This window comes from Thermobia domestica, unplaced genomic scaffold, assembly GCF_964235325.1.
Source record: "Thermobia domestica unplaced genomic scaffold, izTheDome1.hap1.1 HAP1_SCAFFOLD_247, whole genome shotgun sequence".
Classification (NCBI taxonomy): Eukaryota; Metazoa; Arthropoda; class Insecta; order Zygentoma; family Lepismatidae; genus Thermobia; species Thermobia domestica.
Window position 1 is genome coordinate 263,346 of NW_027655966.1, and position 16,432 is coordinate 279,777.

At 35.7% G+C, this 16,432-nt stretch overlaps 1 protein-coding gene and 1 long non-coding RNA gene across 2 annotated transcripts in view; one reads left to right on the forward strand and one right to left on the reverse strand.

Annotated features, from left to right (window-relative positions):
- Positions 1–16,432, forward strand: part of LOC145676623 (uncharacterized) — a 273,732-nt gene that overhangs the window by 244,517 nt on the left and 12,783 nt on the right. The gene's annotated exons all lie outside the window — the stretch shown is intronic.
- Positions 2,600–6,217, reverse strand: LOC145676625 (uncharacterized). The gene is made up of 2 exons (XM_081747458.1): positions 5,461–6,217; positions 2,600–2,658 (listed from the first exon to the last, which is right to left on the reverse strand). The coding sequence occupies exons 1-2, from the start codon at positions 6,204–6,206 to the stop codon at positions 2,616–2,618; spliced, it is 789 nt and encodes a 262-aa protein (XP_081603584.1). The 5' UTR covers positions 6,207–6,217; the 3' UTR covers positions 2,600–2,615.

Below are 16,432 nucleotides of genomic sequence, written 5' to 3' on the forward strand. Positions count from 1 at the left end.
AATAGGGAAGTGGAGATAACGCTGAGCCCTGTGGAACGCCGGAATGAATAAGGACAGGATATGATAAGGAGTTGTTTATATATATATATATATATATATATATATATATATGTGTGTGTGTGTGTGTGTGTGTGTTTGTAACGAGACGTGATAGAAAGTTGAAACTGAATCATATGTAGCACATTGCTAGGTTACATGGCAGAAGCTAAAAGAAGACCGCAAGATGCCATACCTTATCGAAAGCTTTCTCAAGATCGAATAGAAGTAAACATGAAGGCTGTGAGTGGTTGAAGTGATTTGTAAGGAGATTGCTGAGGCGTAAGAGCTGGTCATGAACACCGATACGAGAACGGAAACCTGCTTGAGGCGTGGAATAATACGATGGCAAGAGAAATGGGGATGAAATATGTTTACAAAAATGCGTTGGAGAATTATGCAGAAAACAGTGGTTAATTGGATTGGGCGGTAGGTAGCTGGCTTGTTAGGTTTTAGAAACATTAAAGTCTTGGAGGTTTTGTAATTGGCGGGAATGATACCGGTACGTAAAATGAAAGTGAAAATATGGGCTAAAAGGGGCAGTAAACAGAAAGAACTCTCTTTAATTTGACGGTACGTGATAAGGTCCATGACTGGAGCAGTGCTACGTTTGCGAGGTTTCACTTATCGAATTTGTGGAACTCTGATAGGTGTGGTAAGTTCGTGGTGAGCTGGAAAGGTATGTTTTGTACTGAATAAACATTAAACGAATAAGCACGATGGCGTCATTCTGATCTTTCAGGAGAAAATGTCGTGAAGGTGGTTTGCAAATTATTCGCAAAAGCATGAGCTTTGACACTATCTGAGGTGAGTGGTTGATCACCGTCAGTGAGAAGATAAGGTGTTCGAGTGAGTTTTCTAGTCAATGTTCCAGTATTTAGTAGGGTGTAAAGTAGCGTACAGCATATTGAACGTTTTTACCCAGTTTCGAAGTTTATAGGCTACAACGCACATACGTTGGACTTGTCGGTGATGGCGTAAGGCCTCTTCGTTCTTTGTACGTACGTAATCTCGTTAAAATTGTCAAGAACGCCTGATCATTGTAACGTATATCCTGTTTCTAAATATATATTTATATTAGTACTACAATTATTTTGGAGGGATATTAACACGTTACACGCGCACCTGCCTCCGCAAAGACAACTTAAACGTGCACGCTGGAAGGAAGGAGAATTTAATTCCCCCACTAAAAAATAAATTATGGTTATGTTGGTATAGTTCAAGTAACTGAACAAAAGTGGGAACTTATTAAATCCAATAGCTACTAGTAAAAATACTCTCATAGCACGCCAGGTAAACTAAGCTCTACATTAGTCAAATAATAGAGTTAAATCGGATATTATCAACTTTATATCTGTAAACTCAAACAATATAATTAATTGCCAAATTTTGAGAATACAAAAAATAACACAAAATGAATTTAATTTAGATCACAAAATTGAGAACTCAACTATAAAACTTATTATCATTCAAATATCGACCAGCGATAGCAGCATAGAAACAACCACAATGTTAAATGGCGTACTAACTTGCCAAGAGAAATTCTAGAAAATAATTTACTTACAGTAGGTATTCCAGTTATAAACCAAAGGTTTTTTACAGCAATAAACTCACATATTCACAATTTATCAAATACACTATCAACACTTAATTTAATTTAGAAGCCGATTAGGTTGAAACATATTCAATTTTGACACCAAATATAATCGTTTTCCTTCCTATTTGATACCTGCCTGTGATCTGACGATCCCAGGTAGCGCTGCACTTGAACAAAATTATCATTCCAAAAAGTACCACCAGAGGTCATTGAGAACCATAGCTTTTCTTGAAATGATTTAAATCTCAGTTAGGATACTATGATTATTACAATTCGGTGCAAAACTTGTTATCTCGTTTTAATAACAGAAAAATCGAGGATAATTACAATTTACAATTATTATTTTAGAAAATTCAAAACCTTGACTATAAATGACATATTACACACATCCTGCCCTTCCGAATTAAAAAGTTAACCTTTTTAATATAAATGTTCCTAATTATAATCCATTTAATAAGCAACTGCCATAAGGTAACTACTAATAATATCTCCGTTAGTTAATTTGAATCATCCACTCCATCATTCATACCTAACCCCCAAAAAGAAAAAGAAAAAGAAACGAACTAAACAAAATCAAATACTAATAATAACGAGAATCATCCATCGCCATACAAAATACATTCACTCATGGACCTCTACTTCTAATCCATCACCCGTTAATAATTATGGCAATTAACTCATTAATAAATTATAATAATACAGGCTAGATTATTCTTCAATCTTGTCTAATATCGGATAGATTAATTTCAAATCTTATTCCTCATAAGCATTATGAAACTAATTATCAATACTCAAATTAACAAAATTTAGCTGACTCGGAAATGCAGAATTGATTTTTTTTTTTTTTTTTTACAAATATTGGATCTCCAAAACATCCATTTAGGCAATAAACAATAAAAACATACTACTTACATACAGCTGACAAATTCTGCAATAATTGACAATATCCGAAACCTAACTTATTTATGGACACATACATACATCAATGGTAGTCGCGACAATACACAAAACACGGCATTGCAGGCCTGCAATAGAAATAACAATTACTATTTGATCAAAACAAATAATACACAAACAAATACACAACCAAACTAAAACTGTGGTAAGCGGTAACACTCAGACTGAGATACTCTAAATTAGCCGGATTTTTTTTTTTTTTTTTTTATGTTGCAGTTATATCTCTTCTCTCTCGATACTTTTTAGTAAGGGCTACATGTGACCTACGAACATCATTAGGATTAGCATCAGATCTAATTTGAACACTGTTCTGACCCAGGAATTTGACCAATGTGTATGGGCCCTCCCAACGATAAGCCAAGCTCTTATTAAACTTGTCCACCAATGATGACTTAACTTGCGATTTTATTAATAATTTATCCCCCACCTTATAATCAACAGGAATTCTCTTTTTATCATATAACGCCTTCCTCCTCTTCCACGCTAACTCCATATTACGCATCGCCGATGCCCAAATTTCACCTTTATTCTTATCCACAAATATTTTATCCACATTCCACTTAGTGTCAAGAGGGTCACACACATTATACCCGTATACCATATCCACTGGACTACACTTTAGTTCTGTGTGGATCGAATTATTGAGTGAAAATTCAATTTCGTGTATGCCCTTATCCCACTGTTGTTGTTTATCATGGAAAAATATCTTTAACCCATTTTTCACAGAACGTATGTATCTTTCACTCAAATTCGAAAAGGCTGCGTAAGGGGAAATCCTGATATCTTTGATTCCTTGACTATATAAAAAGTCCATGAACAATTTAGATACAAAAATCGAGTGACAATCATGGGCGAAAGCATGTATAAACCCATGCCTACACATTAACCTATACATCTTATTTATAATACTTTGACTGGACAAAACTTTAATAGGTTCCAGATAAACGAAACGTGAACAGCCATCTACTATAATTAAACAATAACGTCCTGATTTTGATCTTGTTATTGGCCCAATTACATCTCCATACCAAAGACCGTTTACAGTCTTTTCATATTCTGATACTAGCAACCCCATCTTTTTCCTATTTTCGGCTTTTGCTAATTGACATTCTTTACAAGTGGTTACGTATTCCTTAATATCTTTCAAGATACCAGGCCATGTATAGCGCGAGGCTAATTTCCCAATCGTACGGCTCACCCCTCCGTGACCACCGGGCAAAATTTGTCCATGATAGAATTCCAACAATACTCTCCATAAATTTTTGGGAACACAAACCTTATAGGGATTCTTATATGCTTTTGTTTTCTTACAAAGTATTCCGTTTACCAATTTATAACCTTCTACCTGTTGTTTGCTTTCCAATTTTTTAATTATTTCTGACAAAAAAGGATCTTTATACTGATGCTACTTAATAGATAAAGATGCATAGGGCATATCCCACATATTTACCATACATAGGTTTTGCATTTCCTCATCACTAGATTGTACATTCTCAATCAATTCGAAATCATGGGTGTTATATACTCTAGAAATAAAATCAGATGTTACATTTAAATTTGACGATATCTGCTTAACATCAAAATGAAAGGCAAACAACCTATGCAATAAGCTACCATATTTTTTTACACGTTTAATATTCTTGAGGGCATAAGACAAACTTTGATTATCTACTAATAATTCAAATTTATTATGTAAATAGATTTTAAATCGTTCTAGAGTCTCCACTACTGACATCAATTCAAGCAAATAAATGGGCTTACTATAATCATAAGGACGTAATTTTCGACTGAAATATGCTACAGGTCTCAAGTAGCCTTCTGAATCGTACTGTTGGATCACCCCTCCAAGACTTTTTAATGATGAATCGCAACACACTATAAACTTTTGGTTTAAATCGGGTAATTTAAGTACAATGTGGGATTCGAACATTGCCTTGATATCATCTAAGGCTTTTTTCTGGGCGGGTCCCCAATGAAATGCCACCTTAGGAGATCTCAATTCATTTATTGGATGCATTATTTCATGAAAACCAGGCACGAACCTTGAGTAATATTGCAAGAATGAACATAAACGCAACACCCCCCGACGATTTTTTGGTGCTGGTAAGTTGCGTATAATATCTAGGCGAGCAGGATCCATTTCAAATTTATTATATTCAATAATATGACCTAAATAAGAAATTCTGGTTTGAAACATAACACTTTTATCAAGTGACAGCGTAATACCATTTTCACGAAAAATATTCAACACTTTTGTCAACAATTTCTTATGCGAAACAATATCTTTAGAAACCAGTACGACATCATCAAAAAACCACTCCAATCCTTCCTCTTTTAAGGGATATAACAAGTCTGTCATAAGTTTTGACAACAAGTAAGACCCCACAGATAATCCGAAAGGTAAATAACGAAATTGAAAAAGGCCTCTGTGCGTCAAAAACGCAGTATACTGGCGCGAATTCTCAGATATCTTCAGTTGTAGATAAGCTTTACGTAGATCGATCACACTAAAGATACGCCCTTGAGATAATTGTGCAATAACATCCTCAATAAGCGGAGTATATTGAGAATTAACCAACAGTCTGTCATTCAAACCTTTGTAATTAACTACTAATCTTCTTCCCCCACTCTTATTTTTAACTAAAAATGCAGGAAAAGCCCAACAACTATTACTTTTTTCAATAATGTTCTGTTCTAACCAATCATCAATAATTTTATCCATCTCCTTCTGTTCACTACGTGAAATCGGATATGCTTTATTTCGAATAGGGGTTTCATCAGTCACTTTTAATTCATACTCAAAGTTTTTAACTGTTCCAATACGATCACTGAAAACGTCAGAATAATTAGCAACCAATTCACTTACATACCTTGGTAAATCAGGATCTTCATTCACCAACTTGGGATCGACCAAAACCTTGGTAGCCTGCCTATTAGGAGTTCTCGTATCCTCTCGTACATTGGATCCATCCCCCTGTGTACCAGACTGTTGAAAATTATGTACCACCGCCCTGGATGTAGCTCTGCTGTTTGAACCTATTTCTGCTTGCACACCATCGCGATACGCCTGATGTTCCACAAACCATTTAGAAGTCGGAACCTTATGGGACCTGGAATGATTAGTTTCTGCGGCAGAATCATTTTTCAAAGGAGTAGGGGTATTATTTAACCTTATTGGAACTTTAACTTTTCCACCATCTATTATAAATTGTTTCTTGTTAATGTCTATTGCTCCTTTAAGAAAACTAATTCCGTCTATTCCTATAATAAACTTAGGTGACAAGTTTTTATGCAAAAAGAATTTAAGTTTGTAAGTTAAACCACCAATTTTTATCGGTAGAACAACACATTGATCTAAATAAAGCACTTCCTTTCCAATCCCCACTCCACGAAAAGTATCTTTAATATATTGCACTCTCCAGTTAGTGTTTTGTTCCCATTCTTTAAAAGAGTCTATATCACAAAGATTCACTGTACTGCAAGTATCTAAGGCTCCTTCTAACTTTCGTCCCAAAAAATACGCATCGATAAATGTAGCTATAGGTTTCCTATTATCCTCGGTTGACGTTCTATTCATCAAGGCCGCCTGTTGTTTTTGTTGTTGCTTTTTATACATACAATTTATAACCTTATGATTCCCGCCACAAAAATAACATTTTATTCTCTTTTTACACTCAATAGAAAAATTTGACCCGCACATTTCATCATAGACTAATTTTGATCTTTCATAATTCACATATTTAACAACTTCCTCATAAAGTTCTTGATAAGTTGATGGAATATTATATTTAAAGATTGCGTATCTAATATCTGGTTTCATACCCTGTAAAACATTCACTTTAATACCCTCTTCATTTAGAGTGCCTTGAAACACCACATAAGCATCATAAATATTGCTGATATATTCTAATATATTTTCATTCTTGCTCTGAATACGTTCAACAAACAATCTATTTATTTCTCGTAAGCCTAATGGTGTCAACAGAGAAGTTCGTAAGGCACGACATACCTCCAACCAGTCATTAACATTGCCCAACAACTTAAGTAATTCTGTATTTAATAACCCAGTAGTTTTTCCAATAGCCAACATCATAATACATTCTAAGGGAAACAACCTCAGTTTATTAATTTTATAAACAGAAAGCAAAAACTGAAAGAGTTCTATATCTTTGCTTCCATCACAAAAGGGTATATTACGAGCAAAATCGTTTAAAGATTTTTGTGCTGAATGAGTAACAAGTTTACTTAAATCTGTTCTCAAAACAGAAGCATTAGTATTGCATGTGAAATTATTTACAACCGATTCTGAAGGAAATATCTGAGTTCCAGCCAAGTGTGAACGAATTGCTCGTATTTGTGCTGATAAGCTACCACCAGCTGTTGGAGGTGAACGGCCTTGACCGCCGACTGCTGTTTGCTCGTGGCCACCTGACACCCCCGGGCGACTAGGCGAAGCCTTAATACAAACGTTATCGCTCTGATTTTTATTGCCACTTGCAATAACAAATGAATCATTTTCTACCGTATTATTCTTTCCAGCGTCACTCAAAACACCAGGATCACTAGTGTGATTTTCCACACTAGGATTTGCAAATTGAGCTTGGTTAATTACTAAAACTCCAGTATCACCATTTTCGAAATGATCAAGTTCAAGACGTAGGTCATGATTAACAGGTCCGGTCGCCATCTTACGAACCACTCGGTGACGCTCAATACAATTTTATTTACTTACTACTTAACTATAATGCAACCCTTTTACAGAATAATCCGGCTCTATCTATCATATAACAAAAATAATAACATATTTTACATTCCCACTCACCAACTGAGATCACAGGCAGGTATTTAGTTTTGTAACGTATATCCTGTTTCTAAATATATATTTATATTAGTACTACAATTATTTTGGAAGGATATTAACACGTTACACGCGCACCTGCCTCCGCAAAGACAACTTAAACGTGCACGCTGGAAGGAAGGAGAATTTAATTCCCCCACTAAAAAATAAATTATGGTTATGTTGGTATAGTTCAAGTAACTGAACAAAAGTGGGAACTTATTAAATCCAATAGCTACTAGTAAAAATACTCTCATAGCACGCCAGGTAAACTAAGCTCTACATTAGTCAAATAATAGAGTTAAATCGGATATTATCAACTTTATATCTGTAAACTCAAACAATATAATTAATTGCCAAATTTTGAGAATACAAAAAATAACACAAAATGAATTTAATTTAGATCACAAAATTGAGAACTCAACTATAAAACTTATTATCATTCAAATATCGACCAGCGATAGCAGCATAGAAACAACCACAATGTTAAATGGCGTACTAACTTGCCAAGAGAAATTCTAGAAAATAATTTACTTACAGTAGGTATTCCAGTTATAAACCAAAGGTTTTTTACAGCAATAAACTCACATATTCACAATTTATCAAATACACTATCAACACTTAATTTAATTTAGAAGCCGATTAGGTTGAAACATATTCAATTTTGACACCAAATATAATCGTTTTCCTTCCTATTTGATACCTGCCTGTGATCTGACGATCCCAGGTAGCGCTGCACTTGAACAGAATTATCATTCCAAAAAGTACCACCAGAGGTCATTGAGAACCATAGCTTTTCTTGAAATGATTTAAATCTCAGTTAGGATACTATGATTATTACAATTCGGTGCAAAACTTGTTATCTCGTTTTAATAACAGAAAAATCGAGGATAATTACAATTTACAATTATTATTTTAGAAAATTCAAAACCTTGACTATAAATGACATATTACATCATGCGAAGGAACTCAGGCGGTAATCGAGGACGCTATGAATGTACTTGCGAGGTAGGTATATTCTCGGCAGATGCTGCATGAATAGAAGAGGCGCTAGCATCCAGCGCCGAATATAGTTCATCCTCAGTATTTGGTGGCTGGAGATGTTCAAGCTTAGAAGTGATTAAGTCTGTAATTATCCCAAGTAGCTTTGTCAAATCTTGGAACCTCCCTAGGAGGAATGTTTACAGAACACTTGAGGCGAAAAGAAAGTTTGATAGTTAACTTGACTGGAAGGTGGTCACTGCCAAGAGGGTCTAAGAGTTCGACATGACATTTGCTGCAAAGGGTAGTTGAAGTGATGACAACATCCGGTGTTGTATCTGAGAGAGGACGTGTTGATTTTGGACGTTTATGCAGAATACAATTTATGCGTGTTTTAACCAGTCCTGGAATTGAACCTTCTGGCAAACGGGTCTACTATAATTGTTGCTATCGGCCATGATAATGAAGTGGCGAAAATTGTTTGCGATATACTGAAGAAAGGAGTATGGTATTTCATTTCCGGAGCGAAGGTAAATGGTCACCAAGGTGATGTATACAGCCTTGAAATAGACGGTTGTGATAAAATATTTTGAAAGGTTGGAAATAGGAGCTTGGTACGACATGGTAACTGAGAAGTAAATCCAGCCAGTGTTTGATTGTCGGCTCGTAAGATCTGGTATCCTGAGAACTTGCAAGACATGCGATGTGTGAGTTGCGCTTCGTTTAGTAGAAACGCTGATACATGTTCTTCCAGAAGTTGTTCGAAGAGAGGTTTATGTTGATTGAGAGAACTGATGTTGAGAAAGATAATAACGATATCTACAGAGAAAATAATAATCTTAAAGAGATGTTTCCAAACGGGTGGTGTGAAAGTTAACTCGTTCGCCTGTGTAGGTGAAATTGAAGGTAACATGGAATATGCAGCGGGCAGCATACTGCACTTGTTGAGTATATGCGGCCTTAGAAGAGGATGCACGTTTTGCAGCGTTAATGTGATGACCTGAAGAAGTTGAGATATTGTAACAGGCTGAGAATCAGGTGGGACATTGCAGGAAGAAGTGGAGTCGGTCGTGTGTTCACTTTGAGTGCAAAGTGGTGCGACTAATTGAGGTTTACCCGGTGAATGTGTGGGTCGAGCTTTACATTTAAAGCTATAAGTCGGGTGTTGTTCAGGACAAGGGGAGGACTGCGGTGGATGCTGCAGGTTCGGACAGGTACGTGTGGAATGGAGTCCAGCACATTATCCACATTTCAAGTTATTTCTGCATTTGGCGGTGGTGTGCGTGTTATAATCTTGACAACGCTCCCGACGGATTGATACTGGTCGTGCATTGAGTGATGTCTCGACACGATGCCGTTTGCAATATACATAATCTCCGTTATCAAGTAGCTGATTGATGGTGTCCTGCGTTTGAGATAACACTCGGACAATGTAAGTGAGACCGCGGTCGTTTCGAATGCGGATTCACTAAGAAAGTTTGGGCCTTTCTTCTGTGAGTTCTGGTAGAATCTCATCGTTCGCAAGGCCAGGATTTACAACTCATATGACAACAGAGAAAGCAGGTGTACGAAGTGTCGGAGGCGGCTGTTTGATTCTCTTGTGAGTCAGTTTACTGCGCTATGCATTGTTGCCAAAAATTTCATAACTGAACTTGTTACGAATAGCAGTACCCAAATGCTGATCTGGAGATTTGATGATCATCCCATTTCTGGCGGCAACAATTTGTGAGATCTGATCTTGCCGATAATATGTGGTGAGCTGAAGATAGATGTGCTTTTCGTTCTGATATTTCGTGTCGAAATTTGTAAGTAAGAACAAATAAATTGCTTGTTTTCAACTGTCAGATAGCGATGGAAACTCTGTGTCGTCGATTCTAAGTCGCTCACTATCAGAGTCTGAGATGCTATCTCGGCAATGACCTTTCGGAAATGGTGTGCGATTGTGACCTATAACTAGAAATCGTGATCTTTCCGGGCTGTTGTCGGTACAGTGTGAGTCTCGGTGCCTACGTCTGATATCCAAGTCTGCAGAAGATACTGTAGGACCAGCTATACCGTAGAAAGTCCGACACGTTGTCTCCCAGTAGCCATGTCGAGTCAACCAGTGGTGGGCCCCAGGCTCACAGGTTGAAATGAGATGAGCAACAATGAGATGTGAAATAAAAATTATATAATGAGTGTGATGAAGTTCAAAAGACAAGGAACTCTTCGAAAGTGATAACTTTCGTCAATTCTGTAAGTGTAGTATGTGTGTTAAGCTCTCAGGTACATATTGCGATACCTGGTACTCGCTGACACACTAACAAACACAAGTCAGACTACTTTTCTTGATGAGGTAAGTATGTGGGGTATAAAATGATATATCAAATTTAGAACGCTTTTAGTTCCGAGTGTCTGCAAATTTGTAAGATCGCACAGTAAAACTTATGCCATATCCAACACATTTTATGCAACTTTCGAACCTTCTTTGTTAGTAAATCAACAGAAAAAACTGATATATATTTAGGTGTGTATAAAAAATAAATTCAATTTTCCAAAATCACATAGGACCAACAGCGCGTGGTTGCATCTAGTGAAGACATTTTAATAAACAGCATATTGATAAAGAACATAATCATATTTTTAAAATCTATCTGTATAACATTTTTTTTCTTATTGTATTTATATGTCTTGTTCTTAAAAATGAACACATAGAAAATCACGGGAGATGTGAATGCAATAGCTTTCATTTGACACTTAGAAAAGGTAGCCTGCGGACCCTCAGAGACCCCGCCTTATTATGATAAAAGTTAAGTATATTGACGCACTTTTCTTAAAACATTTTAGGAGAAGTACATACTTTAATTCGGGAATTGTAATAAGCAGAACTATGTAAATATTCTAGTATGAGGACCGAAGTTTGAATGTTGTGCTTAAGACAATTTTTCATATAATCCAAATTTGTGTATGATGATATCTTAATACGTTCAAACTAATGAAATCTCTGACTCTAAGGTTTCAGGATTTGGAGCTTGATATATAATGATTGATATGAAACAATACTTTGAACTTTAGTATATGTGTTCTATAAAAGGAAATTGATCCCTGTACAAACTTAAATATTCATATAATGTTTTGAACCTCATCAAGGTCAATAACGCAAATTGCACATCTTCCACGTGGTACAACGTATGGCTTACGTTTATAATTTGGTAAACTTTTACCTCATAGACGTAGATACTAAACTGTGTTTGTGGGTTTTTAAGAATATATATCAAATTTCGTTTCTTTAATCATTCCCAAATTAAATAGGTGGTATTAAACAACACTCCAAAATGTCTAAATTGATGCATCAATATACATAGATATTATAAAAGAGAATAGATCTCTCTACACACCCTTAAAACAATGTAAGGTAATAACACCTCATCAAAGAGTCATTAACACCTCACCTAGGTTATTCACCTCCGAAAGTTGAATTTTTGCATTTTTTCCTATGAAAGAAACTTGATGGAACACTCGAAATTATAGTGGTATTTATTAGGTCCCTATACTACTATATAGAATTGTTAAATTGGGCAATTTCTAAATTTAAGGTGTGGGATTATTTATCCCTCCAAAATTTTAGTTTATGCTAATACACATGCGCCTTCTGAGAATAGCCCCTTTACACACATATAATCATATAACGTAATGAAACCATTCAAAGGGAATAAATAAGGTGAATAACAGAAGAAGTGGTTGCACTAACTTTTTGCAATTTTTACCACAGAAAACGAAACGAGATGGAGCACCCAAACACATAATGGAGTTATAAAATACTACTATACAAATTTTAGGATCTGGTATTTTTCAAAATGTAAGTGGTGGACAAATCTACTCTAAAATTTTCAAAGCGGAGCATTAATATATCTATATTTTAAGGAAGAGAATTGACAACTGTACACGAAGATATAACAAATATAAGGTAATAAGGCTTCATCAAAGGGAATAAATTGGATCAATAACCGAACAAGAAATCTTACTAATTTTTGACAAAGGTTTATACCATGAAAGGAAAAGAGATGGAGCACGGAAATTTTTACCTATAAACATTAGTGTTTTATTCTATTATAACATTTTTTTCTAATTTGTCAATTTCTAAAGTTTGATGGTAGTCCAGTGCAACCCTCTCAAATTTTCAAAGAGGTGAACTATATCTTAAGAAGGAATAGAAACATGTAGACGTCCATTTAACCGTATAATGTAATAAGCCCTGATCAAGGGGAATAATTAAGTCAATTGAACACATTTCGTGTGGTACAACGTATTGTATATGTTTATATTTTGACAAATTTTTACTCATGACAGGGAATGAGATGGGCTGCCTAAATGAACAGTAATAAATATTGAAATGCTATACTATTATACCGAATTTTTAAATTTGACAGTTTCTAAATTTCTATGGGCTTGAGAACATAATCCTTCCAAATTATCAGGGATGGACTACTGTACCTATATCTTAAGAAAAAAACCTGAAGACGTTAATATACCCACATTATCTAATAAGGCCTGAAAGAAAGGAATAAGTTAAGTCAATCGAAGACCTTTCACTTCTACAACGTATCGCTTACGTTTAAATTTTCTAAGGGATTTTCTAAGGATTAGAAGTAGGAATTAGATTTCTGGGCTTACGGAATCCAAGGCCATCTACACCGTCACGATTGAGGTATGACGTCCCTCGGCGAGCACACTATCGGAGGAAAGGGAAGGGAAAAAATATTGGGTAATTATATAAGGTACCTGTTACCTACAAGTTAGATACTACCCCGGCATTTGCCTGGTGCGAATTAGGAAAACCCAAGAAAAACTCCTTCAGAGAGACTGTCTTGAAAAAGCTTTTCACACTTTTCTGACCGAGTGCCTCAACGAGAATCGTACCGGGAACCGCTCGCACCGAAGGCTAGAGTGTTAGTGAGTACGGTACATGCGGCCACTAAGCAATTTTTAACTATTGCCACTAAGCATGAGGCCACTAAGAATGAGATGGATCACATAATTTTATAGTCGTATTTGTTAAGGTCCTATATTATGATACCATTTTTTTTAATTTTCTAATTTTCAAAATTTAAAACATGGGGCCAATCTACCCCTCCCCAACTTTGTAAGGGATGCACTAATGGACCTATATCTTTATAAAGAGTATAGACATCTGTACACATCCGTATAACCATATAAGGTATTAAGACCTCATAAATTTTATAAACTGAGTCAATAACAGACCTCATTTCAAACAACTGGTAGCGCTAAATTTTGCGCAATATTTTACCCATGAAACGGAACGAGATGGAATTCCGAAATTTATTGTGATAAGTATTGAGGTCCTTTAGACCTATACCAAATTTTTATTATTTTTAATTTTCAAAATTTAATGGATGGGAATAGTTACACGTCTCAAACTTTCTATCGGGTGAAAACAATTTACCTATGTCTTATGAGAGGGAGTGGATGCCAGCATACGCCCTTATAACTATATAAAGTAATAAGACCTCATGAAAGACGATAAATTAGATAAAAAGCCTCTGAAATTTGAATCTTTGACAATCTTTTACCCGTGTATAGAAACGAAAGGTAATCCTAAATTTATGGAGCTACGTAGACTGGTCCTGGGCTACCAAATGTTTAGGTTGATCAATTTCCAAAATTTAACGGAAGTGGTTGCTATCGACTCTCAAGGGAAGAAAAATTAATGCGCACATTATATTAAATTCATAATTGACTTTTGGTAATAAACTTAGCAGTTTGTAACTATGCAAGTACTCCTTCAGTGCATAACATCACTTCGACGCCACAAACTGACTTTTCTTGTGAATGTGTGTGTGCAGAGCAATAGTTCTTTGTCTCAAAGAACTTGGAATTTCCGGTTGTGTAGTCGTCTAGAACATTCGAGAAAGTGCTGGATCATTCCATGTTTCCGGCTACTTCTGAGCCCAGTTCTGATTAGACACTTTTCCAGTTATCAACCAATCAGAAACAGCGTTATGTCCAGAGCATAGCAGATCATCACTTGCATTGTGGTGACAGGAAGTGCGCCAAGCAATCGGGCTTGGACATTCGTGGAATGTGGCACGCGTCCCGGTGTGAAGACTTGTATTTCTACATAAGTGGGAAATAGTAAAGAGTTTACGTTTAACAAGTAAAAATAAGTTAGTCTAATGTACATAGTTTTATGCCCGATATCAGTTAAAGCCTTAGCCAGGAAAATTCATTAGATAAGAAGTTTTACTGCACCAGTATCCTGCGTTCCGAGGACAACACCAAAAGTAACCTCCATCTCAGAGGAAGTAAACCTGTAAGTAGCATCAATTTGTACATTTAAAGGAACCATCAGGGAATTCACGTGAAAACTATTCCGAAACCATCTACTACTGGAGCAAATCGGTCGACCAATATCAAAGTAACTACTTCTTTTAGTTGCAATTAGTACGCCAGATCCACAGTCGTAAAACAGCAGTAATCATAAAAAAACCAAAAGGCAAGCCACAAATATATGAGCTCATATACGTATAACTATCTTGTATAAATAATTTCGTACTTGTATCATTGTTTTAGCTAGATAGGAAATTATCCAAAAAAGAAGTATTATATCAGTATTCGATATATAAATCTTACTTTCATTGTGTGTTTAATACAAATGGTGCAAATTTCATTATATGTTATTAACATGTAATATTTATTTTCTATTTCAGTTCGTACATACGTTAGCGTTAAAGTTCAATGTAATATCCAGTTCATGTAAAACAAAACTACTTTGCTCTATAGTTAAATTTGAGTATTTGACAACCAGTTCTCGGTGTTTCAATTTTCTGATTTTTCCTTTTCACAAGTGTTAACTTTAAGTGTTAACGCAAAAGTAGGTTGCGGTACGTACTCAACTTGAATAATGTGAGTAGTGAACTACCCCTCGCGGCAAACTTTAATAAGTACACAAAAAAGGTAAAATTGACATCTCTTTTCTATTTTGATCTTTACAACAGAATAGTTCATACGTGACCAACCACGTTGCAACCGATCTCTTCATTCGAGTCGTTCCCAAGCTTAAATGGAGGTCGGCAAAGCATGTTTATGCGCCCAAGTGAAGGGGATGATTGGAAGAGTTTTTAATTGGTAATTAGTCTTAATTAAGAGTGCAAGGTGAATTCGTGTAACCTCCTTCACAAAGCGATAGCATAATTTAATTGGTGCCGAAACCCGGAACGGATTTACAATAGCGTGACCAAGTTTGCTTTCATTCGTGCCGGTAATAAATAAACAAGTTGCAGTTTGCGTAGTGAATTTGTGCATTACTCATAAGTGTGTCTTACCTTTAATAGTTGTATGTGTATTGGTTGTGTATTTGCTATGTTTATGTCATTTCAGAGAAATATTAGTTACGTTTAAAGTGAATTCTTAGATTGATTTAGAGAAATTATTAGCTTTTTTTAATTATTGATTACTGAACTTGTACAAAATGTCGGAGTCTGAGGAATTAAAGAATATGCTTACCGCTTTATTTGAGAAGAAGTCGGAACAGCTTAATTGTACAATTGAGGGTTTGAAAAAAGAACAGGTAGAAAGTATCGCTAGTTTAAAGGATCATATTGTCAGTTTAAGGCAAGAACAGGTAGAAAGTGTTGCTAGTCTGAGAGAAAATTTAGAAAGTAAATTGGAACAGGTTAGTAAGGACATTCTTCAAACCAATAACGCTGTTGCTAAGATTACTACGCATATTCAGGCCATGGAAGAGAAAATCGAGACATATAAAAATGAGTGCAGCTCGAATTATGAGTCCGTGCAGGCGCAGATTGAGAATTGTAGGGCCGAGATTGTACAAGACCGCGTAAACAATCAAGAGAAGTTTCAGGAAGTAAAAGATAGACAGGTGTTATTAGAATTTAATACCAATAGACATCATTCTCAGGTAGAAGATCAAATTTCGGAATCTCGGACCATGATTGACACCCATAGTGCATTTATGCGGGAAGCGATGACTGGTTTACGAGAACAGCGCGGTGAGGTAAAATAAA